General features: G+C 43.1%; 1 protein-coding gene across 4 annotated transcripts in view; it reads right to left on the bottom strand.

Annotated features, from left to right (window-relative positions):
* Positions 1 to 24785, bottom strand: part of CNNM1 (cyclin and CBS domain divalent metal cation transport mediator 1) — a 58921-nt gene that overhangs the window by 20589 nt on the left and 13547 nt on the right. For 2 of the 4 annotated variants that reach the window (XM_025991771.2, XM_025991787.2), the window contains exons 2-7: positions 13310 to 13453; positions 10197 to 10337; positions 7756 to 7925; positions 6959 to 7058; positions 6527 to 6574; positions 3372 to 3434 (exon numbers count right to left, since the gene is read on the bottom strand). In XM_025991771.2, the coding sequence (XP_025847556.1) occupies positions 3372 to 3434; positions 6527 to 6574; positions 6959 to 7058; positions 7756 to 7925; positions 10197 to 10337; positions 13310 to 13453 (666 nt within the window). The remainder of the gene's footprint in view (positions 1 to 3371; positions 3435 to 6526; positions 6575 to 6958; positions 7059 to 7755; positions 7926 to 10196; positions 10338 to 13309; positions 13454 to 24785) is intronic. The other 2 variants (XM_025991777.2, XM_025991795.2) reach the window with 1 other exon arrangement.

Genomic DNA, 24785 nt, shown 5'->3' with positions numbered 1-24785 from the left:
TGAACTCGCTCACATTACATGGAACTTTAATGGTTCCCAAATGTTTACGACACAAAAGCCAACCCAAAGGAATATTGCCACTTACCACATTTTACAAAGTAAAAGGATTATTTTTAGAGACTCCGTGTATATTCTGGGAGGAAACGGTCCCCATCGATCTCAAAGCACATTACAGATGTCAATTGAACACTGAAAAAGAATCACTGCTCCTGACCCCTCTCCTGCCTCTGTGCTTTTGTGGATTTGGAAAGATTATCACGGAGAACTCGGAAATCATGTCCACTGGGAAAAGAAAAAAGGAATGAATCTGGGGAGAGGGAATGATAACTGCAATGGAGCTGTGTACTCTCAGTGGGTTGATCAGAAGTCTATTTTTTAAACGAAAGCACCTGCAAGGCTGGCTAATTACATCATTCTCTGCTCTGGAATCAATGCACAAAAGCACTCGGCTCTCCTTATTTCAAACTAAAGTTTCATATAGAAGGAAACTGCCTATGGAGAATGGTGGCAATATTTGGTGCAAGGACTGCTGGCCTCAATCCACTGTAAGCACCAGAATTCATTAGCAGGACAGCTTTCAAAATGCTAGTAAGTCACAGTCCTCTAGAGGGCACAAAAGGCCCATGTTCAGAGGGATAGCCAGGTCCAAGACAATAGAAGCAGGACCTGAGTCTTAGATCCAATACATCACCCAGTGCTCAGCAAGACAAGTGTACTCCTTAATCCCCATCACCTATTTTACCAATCCCCCCTCCCCTCCCCTTTGCTAACCATCAGTTTGAGTCTGTTTCTTGGTTTGTCTTTCCTTTTCTTTCGCTCATTTGTTTTGTTTCTAAAATGCCACATATCACTATATTGTATACCTGAAACTAATATAACACTGTATGTCAACTCTACTGGAATTTAAAACAACAAAAAACAATTTTGCAGTAGATGTGATATATACATATCAATTTATCCCATACATACAAACTTACATGATGTTATATGTCAATTATGTCTCAATAAAGCTGGAAACTTTTTTTTTTTTTTTTGAGGATGGTTAACACACAGTGTTACACTGGTTTCAGGTGTACAGCTTAGTGATTTGACAAGTTTACACATTATGCTGTGTCCACCACAAGTATAGCTCCATCTGTCCCATTATATCCCTATCACAGTATCACTGACTGTATTCCTTATGCTCTGCTTTGTATTCCTGTGACTTATTCATTTTAATTGGAAACTTTTTGTTAAAAATAAAAAAAGAATTAAAAAATTTAAAAAAATAAATGTAACATTAAAAAGAGAGAGAGAGAGATTAGGATTCCAATCCTCATCCTACTACCTTCTCCCTGTGATACTAATGGATGGCTTGATGTTTTTGGAGCATGTTTCCTTTACCTATTGTTTTCAAATGATAATTCTTTGGAGGGTTGTGGGGATCAAATAAAATGACTGGGCTCTTTTTAAACTTAAAGGCTCTATTAATTTCCAGGATTTCTTTTTTCCTCTGTGTAAGGTGGGGACAAGACATAATATATGCAAATAATTGTATTTGGATCATAAATTAAGTATGGGGCCAGACAAAAGGAGAGCAGATGAAAGAAGGTGGGAGGAAAGAGTCAAAGGAGAAGCAAGGCATTCACACCTTTCCTTTTTTCCTGCTGTGCTCCTCACTGCTCTACTCTGTAGAGGTAAACCAAGGGTCAGAAGAAGCTGGCCTTGCTCTCAGCTTTGTGGCTCACCTATTGGGTTGGACACCCACTCATGGAAAACGAGGGGAAGGTGAAAAGAGCTCTCAGGAGCAGGTGCTACCAACCAGGGTAGGATCAGAAGTGGCAGCACCTCCTGAGGGGGCGTGGAGTGCGTCACACAGCAGGAACAAGTCTCCTTCATTTTGGTCTCATAAGGGGTTACTATCAAGTTTTTCATGATAAATATCAATGAACTAAAATTAACCTTCCTTTAATTGGAAAGTTACAAAGAACTGGCTTGTCTGGTTAACTGAGGGTAATTTAAAAGGAAAATATACCCCTTCTTTGATCCTTTTGGTTGAATATCTTTTTAAAAATGTAAACCTTCTCTTTTGACTGAAGCCTTATAGCATACTCTTCATTCACCAAGACTCCCTGTGTGTGAAGGATCCTGAAGGTCCATGATGTGGTCATTTCTCATTTTGCCCACAGGCAGGAGTAGACCAGTTAGCTGATAGAAGGCACCAGGTTGGCATCCCACATCGACCATGCTGGTCTGTCGACATCATGAAGGCGTGAGCTCTCACAAAGCGAGAAAAATGTTATTTCTTGGTAGAAAATCATCATTAAATAAGAGAAAACTTTGGTGAAATTTGAGAAGATGATTAACTTGTCTTTTACAGATAAACATGGGATCCAGATGGTTTTTGATGGGAAAAATGTGATTTGGGAGAAAGCAGGAATCAATATAAATACTGCTCAAGTTGCAAACTTGGGGGTTTGAGGTCTCAGGACATAACCTTTATGAAAGTTGACGGTCTACTGTAGAGATAGCAAAACGTAACTGGATTCTTGATGGCTGAGGTTGTGGTGGGGCCTCAGAGTCCTACACTGGGACAAGGAGACAGATGTGGTGGGTGCAGGAAATTGGACTGTATTTTCACATTCTGACTTCAAGGCAATTTAACAAATAAATTCTTGGTTCGGTCATTACTTGTTTCATGAGCCTAAGAGAGCAACCTCTAGAGATGAAAACAATACAAACACTTCATTGATTATTTAGATTTATTACATTGTCCTCCATCCTCGAGTTACCATGTAGTTCTATGAAGAGCTGCCTGACCCAGTTAAAAAGAAACCCAGCAACTTTTATTTAATTAACAACAGAGGTTAAACCTAATGGAACACTGTCTTGAAATTTTTACACATTTTCTTTGTATGAGTAAAGCCAGAGAGAATATGGTCCCCAGGGTGTAACATTATGAGGAAGATGAGGATGGGTTAGTGGTCAGCTAAAGATAGAGGCCACATAGAATGAATGGTGGAGAGAAAATAGGTAGCAATAAAGAATAGTAGTCCATTGTTTCTATTTCTCTCCTGCTGCACTCCTCAGCCCTCCATTCTGAAGGGAGACAAATGATGAGGAAGAACCACACCATCCTTCACCCCATCATTTCTCCCTGTACATCCACAGAGACATCCCCAGGAGCTAAATTCCCAAGTGACACCATTGAACCAGCAATGCCTGGGCAGTTTGCGCAAATGAGTGTTTTCCATGTGGTGTGCTGTATACCTCCATCCTGGAGCACCTGCTGGAGGAGGCTAGTTCTTTCACAGGACAGTGACAGAAACCAAAGGCCTCTTGCAAACCCCGTTGGATCTACAGAGACCCGAGAAACACCCACGCATGTTTACCTGGGGAGCCTGCCAGGGAGTCCCCTCTGCTGAAGGCGAAGGTACGAGACACAGAGACGGGCACTAGAGAAGAGTCAAGGGCCAGGGATTTGTGAGTCGCAAAAGGTAAGATAAACATAAAAGGAGAAAGACAAAGAGCAAAGTGTGTGAGTCAGTCTGTTCTTGAATCTTCAAAATGTTACATTTCTCCGCAAAAAGGGAATCTTGCCTCTGAAAACAGGGAAACTGCCTACCCTCTCACAGAATCGCTCTCCAGAAACAGGAACATAAAATAGTCTTTGCTCAAAGTCTTCTGAAAAGATGCACAGTAATCTTAGAGGGCATTAGACCTGCTGATGACAAGAACGGGCAGGCTCCCTGGGAGGTAGGGGGTCGCGTGGACGCGGCATTCTCTCTGAGCCAGCAAAGATGCTGGGAGTCCAGCAAGGCCTCCCCTCGCCACCGGGCTCTCCCAACCTCCACGCACATCTGACTGCCTGCGGGATGGCTGGAAGCAGAGTGCGTGCTCCTGCGGTGGCGGGGGGTGGGGGTGGGGGGCCCTGAGGAAGCTGGACCCTGCTTCAGACTCCTCGGTGCTCCGGAGGAACGGTGCATTGCTAGATCAAAGGCTGTTTCCGTCTGGGAATCTGTCTTCCTCTCTCTCATCTAATTATCCTGGGAGCCCCTTCCTTAGGGACTAAATGAAGTCGGTCTGAGGTGACAGCACACTGAAACTGGCAACTTCTGTAGTCTTAGCCGCTGCACCAGGTGATTTTACTGAAATCACCCATACACTCAGGGGATTTGCAGAGCTTTGTTCCTACCTGATAATCATCTGGTCTGACACCAGATGTCAAAGAATATTGGAATGGACTCCTAATGTTGTGAGACATACCGGAATAAGAAACCCCAGTCTCAAGAAGCATCCTAGAGCTTCCTGGGCTGCAAATTAAATGTATACTCCAAACAGGTAGGAGGTGGTCTCTCCCTGCCTGCCTAGCCCTGTGCACATCTGTTTTTCCTACCCTGAGCTCAAGCCTGGTTCCTTCAGAGTTCCGGGCTCATCGTAATCTGCTTGGGTTCCCTGGCAACCAGATCCAAGAGAGAGAAGACTGATAACCTCAAATTTGACTCTGAGGCTAGGCTGCAGGGCCAGTGTTCTGGCAAACCTGCCATCTCATTTATCTCCCTCGAAGGCTAATAAGGCTACAGGCTGGCTTCGAGGACAGTGGTAGTTTGCTAGATCAAGACTCTACAAAAATGTACTGCCTTAAGCTCTCCTTTGACTGCAGGCTGACTTTCTCAGCCAGTGAGTTATGCTGGGTGGCTGGACCCTGGGCTGAGGGCACACCTGGCACAAGTGCAGGGTGTGGCAGCCTTGGCAGATATTTCACACTGTCCTCCACTAAGTGGGGGGGGGGGCTTATAGGGTACAATGGAAAATGTCTCCATACCCTACTACTGGCTAATTCGACTTCTTTCTCCTTCTGAAGATTTATAGAGATGCTTAAAAGTGAGGGGGCAGGGAAGAGCTTAATGATCCTTTTTAGTTAACCAGTTTTGAAGGAGAGATCAGTATTGCAAATTTACTCCTGTCTCACTGATAAGATTAAAGGAGAAATGTATAGAAAGAATGAGAGACAGGAAGGAAGCAGGGACAGAAACCAGGTAACGTGTTCCACAACTCTTAAAATAATTTTTTTTAAAGAAAAAAGGTCATCCATATCAGGTGGGCTGGGGAACCTCACTTGGCTCCTTGTTCCCACATCTTTTGGGCTTCTGAAAGAGCCAGAACAGGGCCCCATGTCTAGGTAACATTTAGAATCCTAGGAATTACTTCACTTTGAGTAATCCCTAATGTGATGGATGGAAATCTCCTTTAGAGAACCAAGATTTCCCTGGTCCTGTAGCCCATCCCTCACCCATTCCACAGTTCTTGTTCTAAGATGGTGATGCTTTCTTCATCAACCTTGTTTGAGATTTGTTGGCTTATGTTAGTGTAATAATGTACCAGGGCTTTTCTTTTCCATTTCTTCAGCTCATGCTGGGCCACACCTTGGGTGGGAAAGGTACTTCAACTTCATTTCAGCCTTCTTCTGGGCTAGGATATGAATTACACTGCAAACTCTTCCAATATTTCCACAGAGAAATTGCATTCCAGAACGTGATGGGTCTCAAATCTGTATTTGAGATTGTGTGAACCAGCCAGGACACTGGAATGCATCTGGGTAGTCATCAACTTGCTTGGTAATTTGGAGCAAGTCAATTCTTTAGTTTCTCTCTGTTAAAATGGTATCTACCTTTCATGTGCCAGGGATCATGATATCACAGCTTTGGGATCCTCTGATAAATCCCAATATAAAGCACTATGCAAAATCCTTTTTATGATGAGAGAAAACACCCCATTTGGCATTAAAATAGCCACCATTGTAAACACTAACAGCTGAAAGCAATGCAAAATTCAGACTCATGAATCAAAAAGAAATCTAGAGAAATCATTCTTTCTGGATCACACTTATATTCCAATAAATGCCATGCCTTCTAAACACAAGTATAATAACTCCACACAGGAAACAGCGAGAAGGTAGAGCACAGAAGGGACAGAACAAACCAGCCATCAGCCCTGTGGCAGCCCTTACCATCAGCATGCACAGCCACCTGGCAGCCGCTCTCCACTAGCTAAGATGTGGTGGCGAGGAAAGAGAAGCAGGTAAGCACTGTATTGCACCAGCCTGGGACTTGTGTCCTAAGACCTTGCAGTCATTTCCTCCTGATACCGTAATGACATACCAGGGTTTTCAAGTAAAGGCCAGTGAGTGAATTATATCATAGCAGAGAAGGAACGGCTGAACCAGAGCACACCAATCACCTGCCTGCATTCCCCGGCAGGTGACAATTTTAAATGGTGCCCCTCCCCTCACAACTTCCCTCCCTGTCATTCATCACTTGCCCATGAGCAGAGAAGCAGGAGAAAACATTCCAAACACAGAAACTAAGCACCTGCGGTCTGTGGGTACCTGGCAGGAGGCAGTGTTCCAGGCAGAGCATTACAAAGAGGCTGCCAACATTTGTGTTAGCCCCAGCCCAGGCTCAAAGTGCTCGGTCCAGGTCCCCAGAGTGGGCTGAGGCAGGACCACGATGGGGGCAGATGAGGGAGGGGTTTGAGAGATACATACGAAAGACAGAGGATCCAGCCAGACTTCCAACCTTCCGCACATCATTATCTAAGGAAAGAAGGATATGATGCGTTTCAGAGGCAGTTCAGAAAACACACCTTCTTAGGGGAATGCCTTTCATCCACCCCACCTCCCGCACCAACCCTGCAAAAACCAGGCAATCAATGTAAGTGTAAAAAGCAAAATAAACTTGTCTTTTCATATGGAAAAGTACCACCACCCACTCCTAACACTTGATAATGTTATAGTCTACCATGTACTTCTGTAAACAAACTCTCTGTATATGAAATGACTCTTACACTCATTTTACAGAGGAGGAAACTAAAGTCTAGGAAGTTAAATGGCTTGTACAGAGTCCCTAAGAGGAGTCAGGACTTGAACCCATATAACCCATTGCTTCCCCAAAAAGCTCTGGCTTGGGAACTGGAGTACCTGAGCAAGCAGTGGTCATGATGGCTGGGACCCCATAGTAGGTGAAGGCTCCATTCTCGAAGCGAAGGCCTTCCTTCCCAACCTCCACTTCCACTTTACCCTGGAGAAAGAAGGAAGTGTACTAAGGGTGTGCATGAGTCCTTCCAGTTCTCCTATTGACTACAACCCTAAAGTCTTCTGTCTGGATAACAGGTGGGCTGATGTTCTTATCACAGGGAAATGTGAAGTCTGTCTAGATCCATTTCAAAAATAGCACCTCCAACTTCAGTAGCCCTTTGTAGTAAATTAATTGCTTAGTTCATCAAAGAGCATCCAGTCCTGACTAATCAATTTGCTTCGTGATGGCCCTTCCATAACGAATGTCCCAGCACCAGCTAGTGTCAGGCTCCCTGCATGGGACCTGCTTCTCCCGCCTGTGTCTCTGCTTCTCTCTCTGTGTGTGTCTCTCATGAATAAATAAATAAAATCTTAAAGAAAAAAAAAAACCAGTGGGGCAGTGCACAAGGCCGGGGGCTAGCTAAACCCCTCTACTGGAGAAGTGCCCACCCTACTCCATCATCAACACTGCTGACTGGCCAGACTAACTGCCATCAAGATTCCACCACTCTTGGGACACTAGCCAGTCACAACAGACCCCTATGGTGAGTCATGGACAAATGCCCACCCCAACTGGCCTTGCCGCAAGGTAGCAGGCTGAGTCTTAGAACCTTGCACCAAGAAGGCACAGCCATTCCTCTCCAACCAGCCTGGATATGCCCTCATCTTGCCCTCAGAGGGTCCCTAACTTTCCCACTCACCTGCAGAAGCAGCACAAAGTAGTCCACAGGGCGGTTACGCTGGTAGAGGTAGTGTTCTGGGGCTTTCTTGTTCTTCTCATCAAACTTTAGTTCCTGGATCACATTCGGATGTTTCAAGAGCCGGAGCAGGATCTTCTCTGAGAGGTACAGAGATTTAAAGGGCTCCACTTCTAGAGGAGATAGGGAGGCAGGAAGAATCAGCAGCTGGAGGAGTCAGGATAGGCACGACCAGGCTATGTGTCTACAGCCACCTCCATTCATGCTCCTGGGCACCAAGCTGGCAGGGCTCTTGTGATTCTCTTAGGGAGAGAGAGGGGGGTCTTATACCCAAGTGTGCATCTCAGCTTTTCCCCATGGCCTCTGGGGATGTATGTCCCTATGCTGGCACACTGGAGAAAACAGATCACCGTTTTGGAAATGTCAGTTTTGCTATTCATTTTCTTCTTGATTTTATTTAAAGTTGTGCATAAACTTAAATAAAAAGGCAATTTTGCTAGTTGCAATAACATGGATGAACCTGGAGGACATCATGCTAAACGAAATTAGCCAGTCACATAAGGACAAATATGTCTGATGCCACTTTTTTTTAAAAAAAGATTTTATTTATTTATTCATGAGAGACAGAGAGAGAGAGGCAGAGACACAGGCAGAGGAGAAGCAGGCTCCATGGAGGAAGCACTGATGTGGGACTTGATCTTGGGACTCCAGGATCATGCCCTGAGCCAAAGGCAGAGGCTCAACCGCTGAGCCACCCACGCATCCCTCTGACACCATTTATATGATGAATCTAAAATAGTCAAATGTGGGGCACCTGGGTGGCTCAGAGTTGGTGGGCATCCAAATCTTGATTTTGGCTCAGATGGTGAGATCAAGCTCACTTTTGGGCTCTGTGCTGCGCCTGGAGCCTACTTAAGATTCTCTCTCTCTCTCTCTCTCCCACTGCCCCTCCCCTCACCTTATGCATATGCATGCTCTCTCAAAAATGTTTTTAAAAAATGTAATAAAACAAAATAAAATAGTCAAACTCATAGAAGCAGAAAGCACTCTGGTTGGCCAGGGTGAGTGGGAGGGGCGCATGGGAAAGATACTGGTCACAGGGTGCAAAGTTTCAGTTATGGAGGATGAATAAATCCTAGAGATCTTCTAGCTTAGTGCCTGTAATTAGGAATACTGTATTGTATACTTAAAATTTTGCTGAGAGAGATTTTATGTTAACATAGAACAAATAATAATAAATAATAAATAAATAAGGTGGGAGGAAACTCTTGGAGGTGATGGATATGTTCATGACACAGACTGCGGTAGTAGTTTCACAGGTGTATACTTAGCTCCAAACTCCTCAAGTTGTATACATTAATAACGTACCGCTTTGTGTATGTCAATCTTACCTCAATAAAGAGGTTTAAGGAGAAAAAGAGTAATGGTAAAAAGAGCACAGATAAGTAATCCATATGAATAACAAAAGCTTTAATACTATAATCAAATGAAATATGGAGAATTTAATCTGATTTGTTAGTATGACATGTATCTGTTGAATGAAAAGAAATTCCAAGTTAATACAGAGTTAATTACTTAAGGGATATGTTCTCAAAAATGTGAAGCCTTGCTGCATCACATTTTTATATTAACAGATATTATTTTATGTTATGTTATGAACAGATGCAGCTGTTTTGCTGTGACAGGCAGCCAGTAGTTAAAAGAAATCTGTAATTAGGACTAGAAAACATGTTGAAAACTACTTTCATGAAGCTCCAATTTAAAGTTTTCTGTTTTTTAGCACCTGGAACAGTACTAGGACTCCTAACACACCCAAGAAACCCATGTTGGATTAACTGATAATTGAACTTAGTCATGGGTGTGATTATCCTAAGTCAGCACCTTCATTAGGCCTGGATGAGAAGGATGGAAAGTTCAAAGACAAATACTATCTTCTTTATAAGAAGAAGTTTGTATTTGGAGCCTCATTTTTTTTTCTTCTAAAGATTACAAGTTTCACAATCAACTTATGTATTTTAAGAACTTGTAAGTCATAAGCCTATGTGGTCCTGGGAAGGTCCTGGGCCTCGGGCCTCGTCGCCCTCCTCAGCAAATCCTCAGGGGCACCTCAGCTCCAACAGGATGGAGCTCGGCCTCAGGCTCCTGCCAGGAAGCAAGGGGAGGAAGGCAAAAAGAGCAGCAGTGGTTTCTTTAGCTCCCTTCTTGAGAAGAAGAGAGAAAAAGCAGAGTTGAGGTGTACTTCCACCCTAGAAGATCAGGGCTGGGGCTGAAAATGATGATATGTGGCATTCTGCGGCCCAACCTACGGCACTCCCTCCCCTGGAACAGAGGTTCTGTGTCTGCTGTGCATGGGAATTAGGTTGTGAGGTGCTATAGATGTAACTGGTGCACGGGTTTCACCTTCTAGATCCTAAGGAGGGGATGTGGGGGTGGGGCGGTCATACCTGTGGCCATGAAGCGGTGTGTGGCCAGCAGGAGCTGCGGGGAGATCTTCACCCTCATCTCTGAGTCGGAGAGCTTAAACAGGGAGAAGTCGTGCCGCTTCCTCTCCCGGTGCGGGACCCTCTGCTTTTTCCGGTTGTCTGCTGTAGGGGCACAGGGGACAGATGGGGGCCATCTCAGAATCAGTTTTCCCACAGTCACATGGGACAGACAGATCCTTTGGGATCTCATGAGTGTCTGCAATGTATCAATTGTAAGTGACCTCACAGCTTCTCTTTCCCAGGGAGAAGGGTGCTGATAAGGGACAGACAGCAGGACATGCCTCCAGGTCTCAGTATCATGTACACGGAGGTGGTGTGGACTGGAATAGGGGAAAGGCTGGTCTGGTGCCTCCAAGGCTGGGGTTCCAGTGCCGGTTCCCCTCCTTACCAGCTGTGCAAAGTCTCTAAGCCTCGGTGTGTCTGTTTTCATCTACACAGTGAGGTTCCTAAGCAGCGATAATGCTTCTCCTCATCCTGTGCAGTTAGTATGAGACTCCGAGCAGGTTTGGCAGAGCCCAGCAAGTTTCTGCCTCTTGTCCTGTCCCCAGAGCTGGGCTCACCAGGTCTCTCTCTTCCTGCTGATTTAAACTCCGTGCTGAGCAGTACCCGGGGCATGTCACCCAAGGGATGTAGATGGTCGTCTCCTCTTCTCACTCACAATTCTCCTGCTTCAACCCTAGCCTCTTCCCAGGTAGAGAACAGGGAAAAATCAAGGGAAGAAGAAAGGGGAAGGAATGGGAACAGCCCTACAACTTACAAAGCTGGGTTCTCAGGCAAAGCCTTAGAGGGACTTTAGATGGCCTGTGATACTAATAGGGAAAATCTGCTTTTTCCAATTAAATTTTTTTCTCTCTTCTTTTTTTAAGCTTATCTTCAAGAAATATTTTCTTAGGAGTAGGGGGAATGGTCACATATTTTTTTGCTTTCCCTTAGTTTTGAGTAAAATTTTGAAGTGTCTCGCCTATTTCACAGTGCTAAGGAGAGCAGGGAGAACGATTTGGGTTTTCTCCAGACTTGGCCTGGAGACAGCCAGGGCTGCAGGGAACTTGTAGTGCAAGCCGAGCAGACGCAGTGGACATTAAATGGAATGAAGCCCAGGGACAAGGAACCAGGGCCCTAGAATCTGGCTCCCCGGTATTCTCCTCCTTTTGGAGCTCACTTCAGCCCCATTTTCTAGAAGTTTGGATTTCCTTCTAGAAGACAGAAAGTGCTCTTCTACCGTGCTGTCCTGTGGGCCTATCTTGGACTCACGGCTGCTGCTTTAACTTTCCTTTTGCTCCGATAGCAACAGTGGCAAGATGCAGACCTGGCTGTCCCGTGGGTCAGGGTCAAATGAGAAGAAACACAGTATTCCTGGTTCCGTGGCCTTCTCACAGCTCTTAAAGAATCCTGCCAGAAGCTTATTTATAAGGGCAGGAAAACCCTAACCTTCTCTAACTTTAGAAAGAGGATTACTCAGCAAGAAAGCAGCAAATAGATGTATCAGATCAATTCTTCTACTCTCACTGGTGAGCAATCTTCTGCTTTAATAGGACATGTTTGCTTAAATATCTCCTCTCCCTCCTCCAACAGAATGCCACTTAACATTTCACCATTGGAGAATCATTCCTCATCTCCCTCTTCATTTCTATTATTTTAAGAGTAAGTATTTGGAACATCAAGGTTGTTAAAACAAATGCTGGAGGAAGAGCATACTCATTTAGATTACCATCACTACTATCAGCCACTAACACTTTAGTGTGAATGCCTTCCCTAATAGATCTACTGAGATACTCGGGAATTCTAAATCAAGAGTGGTGGGCAGAGGAGCACCTGGGTGGCTCAGTCGGTTAAGCGTCTGCCTTCAGCTCAGGTTGTGATCTCAGGGTCCTGGGACTGAGGCCCACATTAGGTTCCCTGCTCAGTAGGGAGTCTGCTTCTCACTCTCCCTCTGCCCCTTCCCACCACTCATGCTCTCTCTCTCTAATAAATAAATAAAATCTTAAAAAAAAAAAAAAGAGTGGTGAGTAGAGGTGAAGGGAGAAGGGAATGGGGGAGGTAGAGGTTAACCCCTATTTGAAGAAGTTGGGTCTGGCTAGGGTATCACAGCAAAATCACTCTGACACTGTGACACTCTTACTTGTGTTTTGTCTGGGCCTGACCCATCTTTTGGGTTTGGTCTCTAAGAATAAAGGGAAGGCAGTCTTTATGCACCACTCACTGCCTTACAGCATTAAAGCTCTTTCTACAGGGAGCTGGTTTCAGAATGGCTGCTCCTAGCAAACTAAGGACAGGATTCTGGATGGAATGAGTTATCTGAGGTAGGGAAAAGAGACTGCTGTCTCATGAAGTAAAATTCAGAGGAGGAAACACTTCCTGGCTTAGGGACTCCGGTAGATTTAGATAACACTCTCCTCCCACAGACAAAGCAAGCCTTTGTAATGTTTGCAAGCAGAGCTTTGATAAGGCTCAGTAACCAAAAGCCCTCACCCTCTGCTTGGAGTCCCGATTGTTCCCAAGGAGAGGGCTGTGGGTGGAGGGCAGAGGTGGAGAGGGAGAATGAGACACCAGGCTGCAGGGCTGAAAAGGCATGAGGGAGAAGAGCGGTGTGGAAGAAGGGGTATTTATGGTTTGGGCTTAGGTTGCATGTGGGCAGTCTCCTGACAGTCTTGACTGTGCGCTGTTGCAGTTTTGTGGGCCAACTGTGAGTGCAACCCCAGGGAGTGCTAGATGGAGGAAGAGACAAAACCAAAACAATGCAGGGGAGGGACAAAAACGAGGGCAGAGAGGCCACCCAAGGCACACTTAGTTTCCATTAGTTCCTTTTCCATCCAAAGACCAGGAGGTCTCCTTTTTAGTGTTGGCTTAGTTCCCAAAGGTTCCCTCCTGATAAACATTTAGCTAGCATTTTCTCAGTGACTCAGGGTGACTCAAGCCAGGGTATCCTACCGTACCAGCACCTAACATTTGGGGGCTGACAGCAATGCATGGGCTTGTCCCAATACTCTTTCACACAGTATGTCAACCTAGGCCAGCCCTGAGAGTCTCACAAGAAATGGGATGACCCTGGAAAAAAGCCAAGGCCATGCACTTACTGTAGAGGTCAGTTTCATCCAGGATCTCCGACTTAATGATCTCCTCTATGATGTCCTCCAGTGTGACAATGCCCATCACCTCATAGAAGGGGTCCCCTTCACCCTCATTGTTCACCCGCTGGACAATGGCCAGGTGAGATTTTCCTAGAGAACAAATGAAGTCACAGTTAGGCATCTGGAACATTTTTAAAGAAATCTTTCCTTATGAGAAAATTATACAAAGTTGTTCTGTGACCAACTGTGGACTGAACTCATCATAGGACCTCCTTAAAATATGAAGCTTGTATATAAGCTCTTACAAATGCAAACATTATACTTTTTTGAAAAATATTTTATTTATTTATTTGGCAGAGAACAGCATGAGTGGTGGGAAGAGGTGGGTGGGGGGAGAAGCAGACTTCCCACTGAGCAGGGAGCCTGATGCAGGGCTCCATCCCAGGACCCTGGGATCATGACCTGAGCCAAATGCAAATGCTTAATCAACTGAGCCACCCAGGCACCCCAAAACCTTTTACTTTTATATCTGTCTCCTTTCTAGGAAAGTTACCTAGTATACACAAAGCCAGTTAACTTTTTTTTCTTTTAACTTTCACATATTAGCAAGTATATCTAAGCTGAAGGAGGATAAATAACCTAATTAAAAGAATGAGAATTTGGAATCAAAAGATTTAGGTTAGAAGTCTTTTTTCCTCCAAACTTCCCTCATAACTACCCCAAATACTCTCCGTGCAACTGCCCCTGGGCACATCATTTAACTTCTACTGAGTCTCTATTTTCTCATTTAGAATTAGGAAATAATACCAGTATGGTGATTTTAAAATATGGCCTCCGGGGGCACCCAGGTGGTTCAGCGGGTTATGCGTCTGCCTACAGCTCAGGTCATGATCCCAGGGTCCTGGGATTGAGCCCCATATTAGGCTCCCTATTCGGCTGTGAGCCTGCTTCTCCCTCTCCCTCTGCAGCTCCTCCTGCTTGTGCTCTCTCTCTCTCTCTCTCTCTGTGTCTCAAATAAATAAATAAAATATTTTAAAAATAAAATAAATAAATAAAAAATAAAACATGGACTCAAATTCTTTGATACACCTCCTATTGAAAGATGTGGTCTATATCTCTTTCTCTGGAATCTGGACAGGCCTGTGACTACTTTAAGCCACAGAGGACAGGAAAGTGGGATACTACAAGGATACTTCTGAGGCTAGGTCACAAAAGGCATGTGGCTTCTTCTGGAAAAATGTTCTAAGAAGTTTGAGGCTACCATGGTGGAGAGGGTACATAGAAGTCTAAGTGCTCAGGTGACATATTCAGATGAGCCTTGCCTTCCAGCCATCCCACCACGGTGCCAGGCAGGTTAGTGGAGAAGCTGTGTTGGCTGTGGATCTGCAATTTTCATGATCCAGCCCCACTTGCTAGAGTCCTCACCAGCCAATCTGGTCTTCTCTAGCTGCAGGCATAGACACTGTGAAGCAGAGATAAGTAAGTCCTGTTGCACCTCATCCAAATTCCCGACTCATAGAATCTGAGCATCATAAAATGGTGGTGTTTTATGCTCCTAAGTTTTGGAGTGGTTTGTTAGCAGTAATGACAGCTAGGATAGCCAATAGCCATATGGTCATTGGGGGCTCAGAGGACCTAGTGGGTGTGTAAGAGTGCTTTGTAAACTATAATGTGTCATAGGCAGGCAGTTAATTTTTATTGTCCAACAATTGAATGATAATAGTTAATGTATAGTGAACTCTCATCATATGTCAGGCACTATTTGGAGCACTTTTTATGTATTAACTCATGTAATCCTTCTAACAACTCCTGAGACAAGTACTAGTCTTATCTCCATTATAGATGAAAGGACTGAGGCACAGATGGGTTAAGTAACATGCCTAAGGTTACATAGCCTGGATGTGGGGCAGCTGGATTGCAAACTCAGGTAACTAGAGTCAGCCCTAAAGTAGAGACTGAGTCTTACCTAACAGTCCTACAATCCTGCTTTACCTTGATTTGTTTTTATCTGCTGATAAATACATTTCCTGGTCCTATTTCTAAAATGCAGATTCGGGTGGTTTTTTTTCCTTGGCAAAGAGACATTTAAGGAGAAAATCTAGGGTTGTGACTTAGATGTTATTCTTGCCCCCTCCCCCCCCCAATAAATTAATAAAAGGAAGGTCATGCTTTATCAGTATTACCCTTTCTAAGCTTGGCTCTTGCTAAAAATATCAGATAAATGGAGTAGTCAGTTTGCTGGAGGCATAATTAACCATTAAAATTATACATGTGAACTTCTGTATTGGATACCTCAAGTCACAAGATCATTACCTATTGGTAATTTTAATTGGAAAGATGGGATTTGTATCACTCAAGAATGGTCTCTGGGGGATCCCTGGATGGCTCAGTGGTTTAGCACCTGCCTTGGGCCTGGGACGTGATCCTGGAGTCCTGGGATCAAGTCCCACGTCAGGCTCCCTGCATGGAGCCTGCTTCTCCCTCTGCCTGTGTCTCTGTGTCTCTGCCTCTCTCTCTCTCTCTCTCTCCCTGTGTGTGTCTCTAATGAATAAAAAAATAAAATCTTAAAAAAAAAAAAAGAATTGTCTCTGATTTCTTCTCCAACTCCAACCTGTCCTTCAACTAACCCCAAACTGGTCTGATCATCCCACTGCCTTGCTCAAAAACCTTATAAGACTCCCTAGTATGCACAGGATCAAATCCAGATTCGTTGGTTTGGTAGTATCAAGACAGCAAAATGCCCTGCTATATCCCCTACCATTCTATACTCCAGATGCGCCTTGTTACCTTCACTTCCTCAACTTGGTCCATATGTACTTTCTAAGGCTTGGTGCACACTGTCTCCTCCCACTCCATTTGCACTCTTCAAGTTCCAGCTTAGGCACTAGTTCCTCAAGAAAGTCCTACCAGATCTGCTCCATTCTGAATCTGAACCAATCTCTCCTTGCTTGTGTTTTGAAATCCTTGACAACTCCACTAGAGCATCTGTCACAACTTCCTGCTTCTCGTAACTAGCAATGAGTGTGTCCTCTATTGGACCATGTTTCTTCCTCAGGCCATAAGCTCCTTCAGGATATAGACTAAGATAGGATACACTCCATATAACAGGAACCCAAATAAATGCCTGATGAACTGAACTAAATGGAATGAAAATCCATAGTTGACACAATAGATGATATTAAAACCAGACACCAAAACCTTGATTTTTTAATAAAATATAATGTGTTTAAATTAAAATTTAAACTCTACATCAGTGGTTCTAAAATTATCCTTCTTTGAAAAAACTGCTTAAATTAGATTATGTTAATTGTTAGAATGTGCTCAATTTAAAGGCCTTTTCCTCAACACATTGTTCTTAAACTTATGGCACCTGTTCTCACTTTCCTGCTAACATGTGCTAACAGATGACAAAACAAATGACTACTGTAACAGAAAACTTGGAAAAATGATTTCTTAAAATTATTTTCTATAGTTGGATAATTTTTGTAATGTGGATCTCAGAATATATATAAAAGAGCCATTTTCTGCCACTAAGAGATTAGTTCATATAATGGGATTAGTAAATTAACATTTTGGGACACCTGGGTGACTCAGTGGTTGAGCGTCTGTCTGCCTTCGGCTCAGGGCGTGATCCCGGGGTCCTGGGATCGAGTCCTGGATTGGGCTCCTTGTGGGGAGCCTGCTTCTTCCTCTGCCTATGTCTCTGCTTCTCATGAATAAATAAATAAAATCTTTTAAAATAATAAATTGATTAAGATTTTATGAAGTTTCATGGAGTGCCATAACTTCCACGTGAAAATCAACCACTGGTATACACTTCATAAGGTCAATCTGAGGACATACTATGTGATCACCAGGGAATAGAGATTTTAAGTCCTAATTTTATAATATTCAAGACAATACACTTATGTAATCTATTAGAAATATTTTATAATTCATAATCAGCCTCTCTGATCACATCAAATGCCTATAGAGATCTATAGACAAATGAACGAAGTCATTTTCTTGAGTACAGACTGAAATGGGAATCAGAAATCACATAGTCCTGTTCACATAACCTTTGTTCAGAAATCAGCTGTGCTCATGACACACATACCTGAGGTCCATCTTCTCTCAAAAAAGGTTGCCCTTTAAGAGACCTATCTCCCTCTACCCCTCTGCTTCCTAGGCCTCAGAAGGGTTGGGGGTGGCTCCCAGTGAAGCCAACCTTGAGACATGGAAAATGTAGTCACTCCTTCCCACTACAGCACTTTGTACAAACCTCTCTTTGGCACTTATAACAACAATATAGCTATCATTATTATTGTTATTATTATTATAGCAGCTACCATTTGCTATAACCACTCCAGGAGCTAGGCATAATTTCACCGTGCTGTTGTTCTAAGTGATTTCCCCTACTAGGATGATATGTTTTCTGAGGGGCAACAGCTATGTTCCACTTAATCTCCATTTCCCCAGAATCTAAGAATAGCACCTGGCACAGAATAGCTCCATAACTCTTGGGTGACAAATGGATATCTGTATGCAAAAGAACGAAGCTGGATGCCTACCTAACACTGTACACAACAGTTAATTCAAAATGGATCAAATGCCTAAACGTAAGAGTGAAAACTATAAAACTCTTAGAAGAAAATATAGGAGTAAATCTTTGTGACCTTGGAGTAGAAAAATATATTTTCAGATAAGACATCACAAAAACAAGCAACCAAGAAAAAATAGGTCAACTGGACTTGAGAATGCTTTTAGAATGTATTTAACGGACTACCAGCAAATCCTATATCTAATAGGGAGATTATACCCAGAATATATAAAGAAAATTTACAACTCATAAAAACATAACTCAGTTAAAAAGTGGGCAAAGGGGATGCCTGGGTGGCTCAGCAGTTGAGCATCTGCCTTTGGCTCAGGGCGTGATCCTGGGTCTGGGGATAGAGTCTCACAACGGGCTCCCAGCAGGGAGCCTGCTTCTCCCTCTGCCTATGTCTCTGCCTCTCTCTGTGTGTCTCTCATGAATAAGTAAATAAATTCTTTAAAAAAAAAGTTGGCAAAGGATGGAAAAAGACAGTTATCTGAGGAAGATAAACAACTAGCCAATAAGCACATGAAAAGTTGCTTAGCATCTTTATCATTTGAGAAAGGCAAATCCCTAATGAGATACCACGTCACACCCACTAGAATGGCTCTAATAAAAATGACGTTGGTATGGATGTGGATAAATTGGAACCCTTAGACATTGTTGGTGGAATTGTAAAATGAGTCACCTGCTTTGGAAAAGTCTGGTGGTTTCTCAAATTATTAAACATAACTTATCTTATGATTCAGCAATTCCACTAAATCCATATATGTTTACCCAAGTATGGATATACACCCAAGCAAACTGAAAACACAGGTCCTCACAAAAATGTGTTCCCAAAAGTTCATATTATTCTTGATAGCTAAACAGTAAAAACAATCCAAATGTGCATCAACTGATGAAAGGATGAATAATATGTGGTATACCCAGACAATGGAATATTATCTGACCATTAAAAGGGAATGGATTACTGGTACATGCTACAGCATGGACAAACTTTCAAAATATTATGCTGAATGAAAGAAGCTAGGCCCAAGAGGCCACAACTTGTATGATTCCAAATCTATGAAATGCCCAGAATAGGCTAACCTATACAGAAAGAAAGTAGTTTAGCGATTGCCAGGAGCTAGGGAAAGAAAGGGATGGGGAAAAACTCTGGGGTTTCTTTTGGAGTGATGAAATGTTCTAGAATTAGGTAGTCATGGTTGCACAATTGATGGTCCACTGAATTGTATACCTTAAAAGGGTGAATTTTATCTTAATAAAGCTGTTATTAAAGCCGATTGGAAAAAAAAAAGAATCAGTATTTAAATGAACTGGAAGTCAGTGGGTGAGTAAAAATAGCAACTGTTTCACAAAAAGAGAATAGAATGAAATATAAGAGCAATGCTGGTTTGGACAGAGGTGGCAATGCTGGTAACATGCTAGTTTAGAGTACTTGTCTTTTTGTGCTCTAGGATGTGGCAGAGACAAAAGCGGACACAGGCAAGGCCATCCATCAGGAGAACAGGAATGGAGGAGAGGGCACCATCTTATAAATTTCTGTGGCAATGGAGAAGGCAGGCAGGAATGAGAATTTGTCACAGCTGGGAGGAAAGAATCTAAGAACAAAATCTCATTAAGATATGAGGCAAAAGGTAATGTTTTACCTCAAAAACTAGTGAATGCTACAGCTTTATGAGGTATTATGTCCCTAGACCAAACCATTGCGGCACTGAACACCAAAGGATGGGAAATCTGTGAGCTGAGTTGAAAGATACAGACGCAGTGGATTTTATGGCAATGCACTTTCTAAAAATCAAGGCTACATTTGTCTCTGTTGTAAGGAGTATATTCTATTCCAGTTTACTGGTATTCTACTTCTGAACTGGTAACTACAGAAACTCTGGAATGTTCTACTCTGCCATGTTCCTAGTGTCCAGTTTCTGCAGAAGCTCCAGCTCTGTCCCGAGGGCATGGCTTGCCAACATGTCTTTCCTGGCTTCTAGCAGCTGGGAGCTCCTTAAGCCTCTTAACTTTGCTTCCCTCCAGCATGGGTTACTTTCTCTCAGCCTCTGATGTACAGTCTTTAGCTTCAATGTTGTCCACACCCAGATGAGATACAAAGTAGAGAATATATACCTATCGCCTGAGTCTTGCTTGGACCACAGTGTTAGGATGGATTTGGTTGGAACTCAATCCTCAATGGAACATAAGGGGTCAGTCACACCTTTCTGAGACTAAGTCATAGCCCTCCATTAAACATGAGACCCTCCAAGCCCAATGCTTTGGAGTGCATTTTACTGGTTCAATAGTTTCTAACACTGGCTGTGTGTTAGAATTATCTGAGAAGCTTTGATGGTCTAAAGATTGGATCCCACACCCAGAGATTCTGATTTCAATAGCTTGGAGTGGGGCCATGGCATCAATAGTTTAAAATATTCCCCAGGTGATGCTAATTCTCAGCCAAGGCTGAGAACTACTCTAGTTATTTATAGTCATGGTTCTCAAAGTGTGCTTCCTGGACGAGCAGCATCAGCATCACTAGAGAATGTAGTTAGAAATGTAAATTCTCAGGACCCACCCCACACTTAGTAAATCAGAATTTCAGGGGTTGTGCCCAGTGACCTGTGATTTTAATAAGTTCTACAACTAGTTTTGATGCAGTCTAAAGTTTGAGAAACTATATGGGTAGGCTCTGGCACTCTGGTTATTTATCTGATGACTTACTAATAAGGAAGAAAAATAAGCACTGAGATTTCTAATAAAATCCTGGTCCCTTTGGTGCACCTGGTTTAAGTTGCCAGATGCTAAGTACTTACTAAAAGAGAAGAACCTCCTGGAACGAAGGGTAGTTGTAGTAGCAAGCTGATGAGTGCTCTCATATGATATGGTGGTTATGGCATTTGGTTCACACCGAGCATACAGTGAGCACTGACTATTTAATGCTGAGCTTGAAAAGGAGTTTCTTAGAGTGCCTGGGTGGCTCAGTGGGTTAAGCGTCTGCCTTCAGCTCAGGTCATGATCCCAGGATCCTGGGATGGAGCCCTATGTCTGGGTCCCTGCTCAGCAGGGTACCTGCTTCTCCCTCTACCCCCTCCCCCATGCTCTCCCTCTCTCTCTCTCAAATAAATAAGTAAAATCTTGAAAAAAAATAAAAGAAAAGGGGTTTCTTATAGCTTTTGTACCAATCACCTCTGAGACAAGCTTGAGGTACTTGTACTATCTATTAAATTCTTGGTGTGTCTCAGGTCAATAAAATTTCCCACTATTGAAAGTCAAACTAGTCATTTCTCTTGTCCCTCAAATCCAAAGGGTTGTCCTAGTACTAGTTTCTAGAAGTAGCTTATCTCATCACCACGGGCATTGACACACCCAAACTACACGTCAAATTTCTTAGAACGGCAACTAGGTTTTCAGGCATTGCTTTTATTTTTTATTTATTTATTTATTTATTTATTTATTTATTTCTTCAGGCATTGCTTTTAAAGCAATGGTTCTCAACAGGGCTGAATTGATGCCCCCCACCCCCACCCCAAGGGGACATTTGGCGATGTCTGGAGACAAATTTGGGTTGTCACACTTGGGGCAGGGAATGCTACTGGAATGTAGTGAGTAGAGGCCAGTGATGCAGCGAAACATCCTCCGATGCCCAGGATAGCCCCATAACAAGGAATGTCAATAGTGCTGAGCTTGGAAACCTTACTTTAAAGAGACAGAATGTCAGTAAGCAGGCAACACCGCAACTCTATTTCAGTGTTTGAAGAAGTAGAAATATTCTCCAAGGGTTTTTAATAAATATAGCCTCTAATTGTTTAGGCACATCACAGAGAAGACCTCCTAAGGTCTCTGTTAGCATATGCCTTGAAAAAAATAGCAAATAATTGATTTGCTTTCTTTCTCTTTCAAAAATAGCTACGGCATTTTGCTAAGGTAACTGTTCCCAAGATAAAATTTAGAAGCTAAGGCAAAAGCATAATTGCTTAGAAATAGAGAACTAAGGAAAGCAGAAATCATTTTATGGCTTCTGCCTTACTTATGACCTTCACCTTGTAAAATACATTGATATTTGCTACCTTTTTATTCTCCCTGGTGTCCCTACCGCATCTTTTACTTATTGAGTGGACAGTATTGAGTGCCTCTTCTTCCTTACCTTGGTCTCAGTAACGCTTCCCCTTGGAGCGTGCACTGGACTCCAAGTGTGTTCCTGGGCACATCATCCGGGCACTTGTTCAAAACGCAGGTTCATAGGTGCCACCTCTGTGCCACATACAGAATCAAGATTTGGGTGGTGAGGTGCACCCCAGACAGCTGTTTCAATGGTATCCCAGGTGGTCCTCATGCACATTGAAGTCTGAGAAGCACTGCTTCTGACACCTGCTACTCAAAGTGTGGCCCTGGGACCAGAAGACTTGGCATTACTGGAAGGCTTGTGAGAGCCATGGCAGCTCAGCCCCATCCCTGCAGTCTGAGTCAGAATCTGCATGGCCTCAGGATTTCCCAGTGGTACTTATGTACATTTGAGTATGTACATTTGAGTATGAGAAGAACTGGTTAAGACCCTGGTATTCTTCCCATGCTTATGACTGATATTTTTCTGTTTCCACTGTGGATTCCTTTATCCTCACCTAAAGATAAATACATGTCACAGGCTCTAGCTCAGTGAGTCTCAACCCTGGCTGCAAGTGGGAGTTACCCAGGGAGCTGTAAAACCTATGTGCCTCTCATAGAGGTTCCAGTCTAACTGGCCTGGGATGCTGTCCTGGCATTAGGATGTTTAAAACTCCTTCAAGTGACTCTACTGGGCAATTGAGTTAAGAGCCTCTGCTCCAGTCCTTGATTCTCTGCCTCTCTCTTCTTGATTACAGATCCCAGAAGAGCCCATCACTTTAAATATCACCACTGTCTGTCTCCTGAGGACTAAATTTATATCTCAGCATCAGTGTCTACTTTGATCTTACATTCTGTTTTAAACATTTTGCCTGGGCTGTCTCCTTGTCTTGTCAAAATCACTTATCTCAATAGGAACTCATGATCTTTAAAGGGCCACTATCCTTGCTCTTCTTTCTGGCTCCTTCACTATCTAGAACGTAGCACTATCAACCTTCTAGTTACCCAGGGTCATCACTCAGGAGTTATTTTTTACTTTCTCTTCCTTTGTTCCTATTAGGAAACAAAATCCCCGCATTCTTGCAATTTGCCTTTTCTTTTTTCATTTTATCAATAAGTATTTATTAAATGCCTACTATGTACCAAGCACTAACCTAGGCACTAGAAATTCAGCAATAAACTCAATGGACAAAATCATTTCCCTTCTGTAGCTTACATTCTAATAACTAGGGGCGAGAGATAATAAGCCAGATAAATATGTAAAAGCTACATCACAGCTCTAAGGGGAAAAGGAAAGTGGGGTAGAGCAATGAGGAAGTGTGTGTGTGTTACAATTTTAGGTAAGAGAGGGCAGGGATGAACTCCCCAAGAAAGTGGAATTTGAGTAAAGATCTGAAGGCAATGAGGAGGGGAACCCTGTGGATATCTCAGGGACACCCTTGCAGTAGAACAAGAATCAAAGGTCCTTAGTTGGAAGTATAGCTGATGTGCTTAGAATAGCAAGGCTGCTAGTGGAGTGGCTGCTGATTTGGGGTGAGGACAGTAGTAGGAGCCAAGTTCAGGGAAGTAAGAGATGGTAGGTAAGCCTGTGATAAAGCCTGGAAGGCCTTTTAAGCACTTGGCTCTTTGAGCAAGATAAAGCCATTGTACAGTTTCGTGTTTGTGTGTGTGTTTATTGTTTTACAAAAGAGTGATATGATCTGACTTATGTTTTAAAAGCCTCTTTCTAGTTGCTGCGTTAAGAATGGACACAAAGTGGGTAGAAGTAGAAGCAGAGAGATCTCATATGAAGCTCTGGCAATCATCCACGTGAGAGATGGGTGGTGGCTTGGCTGGGAGCTAGCAGCGGAGGTGGTGAGATGTAAGCAGATTCTCTAGATATGCTGAAAGCAGAGCATACATGAGGGATTGGGAATGAGGCAAGAGCAAAAGAAGAGTTTGGATCTGAATAGCAATAACAATGGAACTGCAATTTACAGAGTTTGGGAATATTGTGCGAGGAGTTGCTTTGGCACAGACAGCCTAAGCTCAGATTTGGACAGTTTAAGTTTGGGATGCCTTTCAGACCTCCAAGTGGAATGTCAAGTGGTAGCTGGGAAATATAAGTCTAGAGTTGATAATATCTTTGGGAAAATGAATGAATGAATGAATGAATGAATGAATGAATGAAACAATCATGAGAGTGAGACTAGACAAAGAGATCCATTTCTGAGCCCTGGGGCGTTGCAACCGTTAGAGGTCATAGAAATGCAACATTCATGCAACAAATAAATACTGGAGCATTTGATATGGATAGGCCTTGCTCCAAATGCTGAGGATATATCAATAAAGATGATATAGGAGGAACCAGTAGAAGAGCCCAAGAAAGAATGTCCAGAAGGTAATGAAGTCTCAGAGGTTTTCTCCATTCTAATTGCAAGTGCACATTCCTGAATTTCCATGTCCTCATCATATCCTAGACAACTGAATTAATATTCTAACCAATCCAAAAAAAAAAAAATATTCTAACCAATCCTCCTTCTGGTTTCTCCAGCTCCAATCCAGTCTATCCACCAAACCAGACTGACTGCCCCAAACAGCATTTATGAGCTTATTCCCCACTTCAATAACATGTACCAGTTACCAAGAAGGATAATTTCTGAAGTCTTCTTGCTGCCATTAAAGGCCACTATGGGTTTTTTTTGGTATATATCTTGCCTTCTTTCCCACTACTCTATCAAAATGGATTGCATTTATTCCCCATTCAAACAACAACTGGTCCAAGGATATTCAGCTTATAAATAGTAGAGCCAATATTTGAACTTAGGGAACTGAATACGA

This window comes from Vulpes vulpes, chromosome 15 (assembly GCF_048418805.1).
Source record: "Vulpes vulpes isolate BD-2025 chromosome 15, VulVul3, whole genome shotgun sequence".
In the NCBI taxonomy this organism is placed as follows: domain Eukaryota; kingdom Metazoa; phylum Chordata; class Mammalia; order Carnivora; family Canidae; genus Vulpes; species Vulpes vulpes.
The sequence above is the reverse complement of the archived record's forward strand: the minus strand, read 5'-3'. Positions and strand labels throughout refer to the sequence as shown.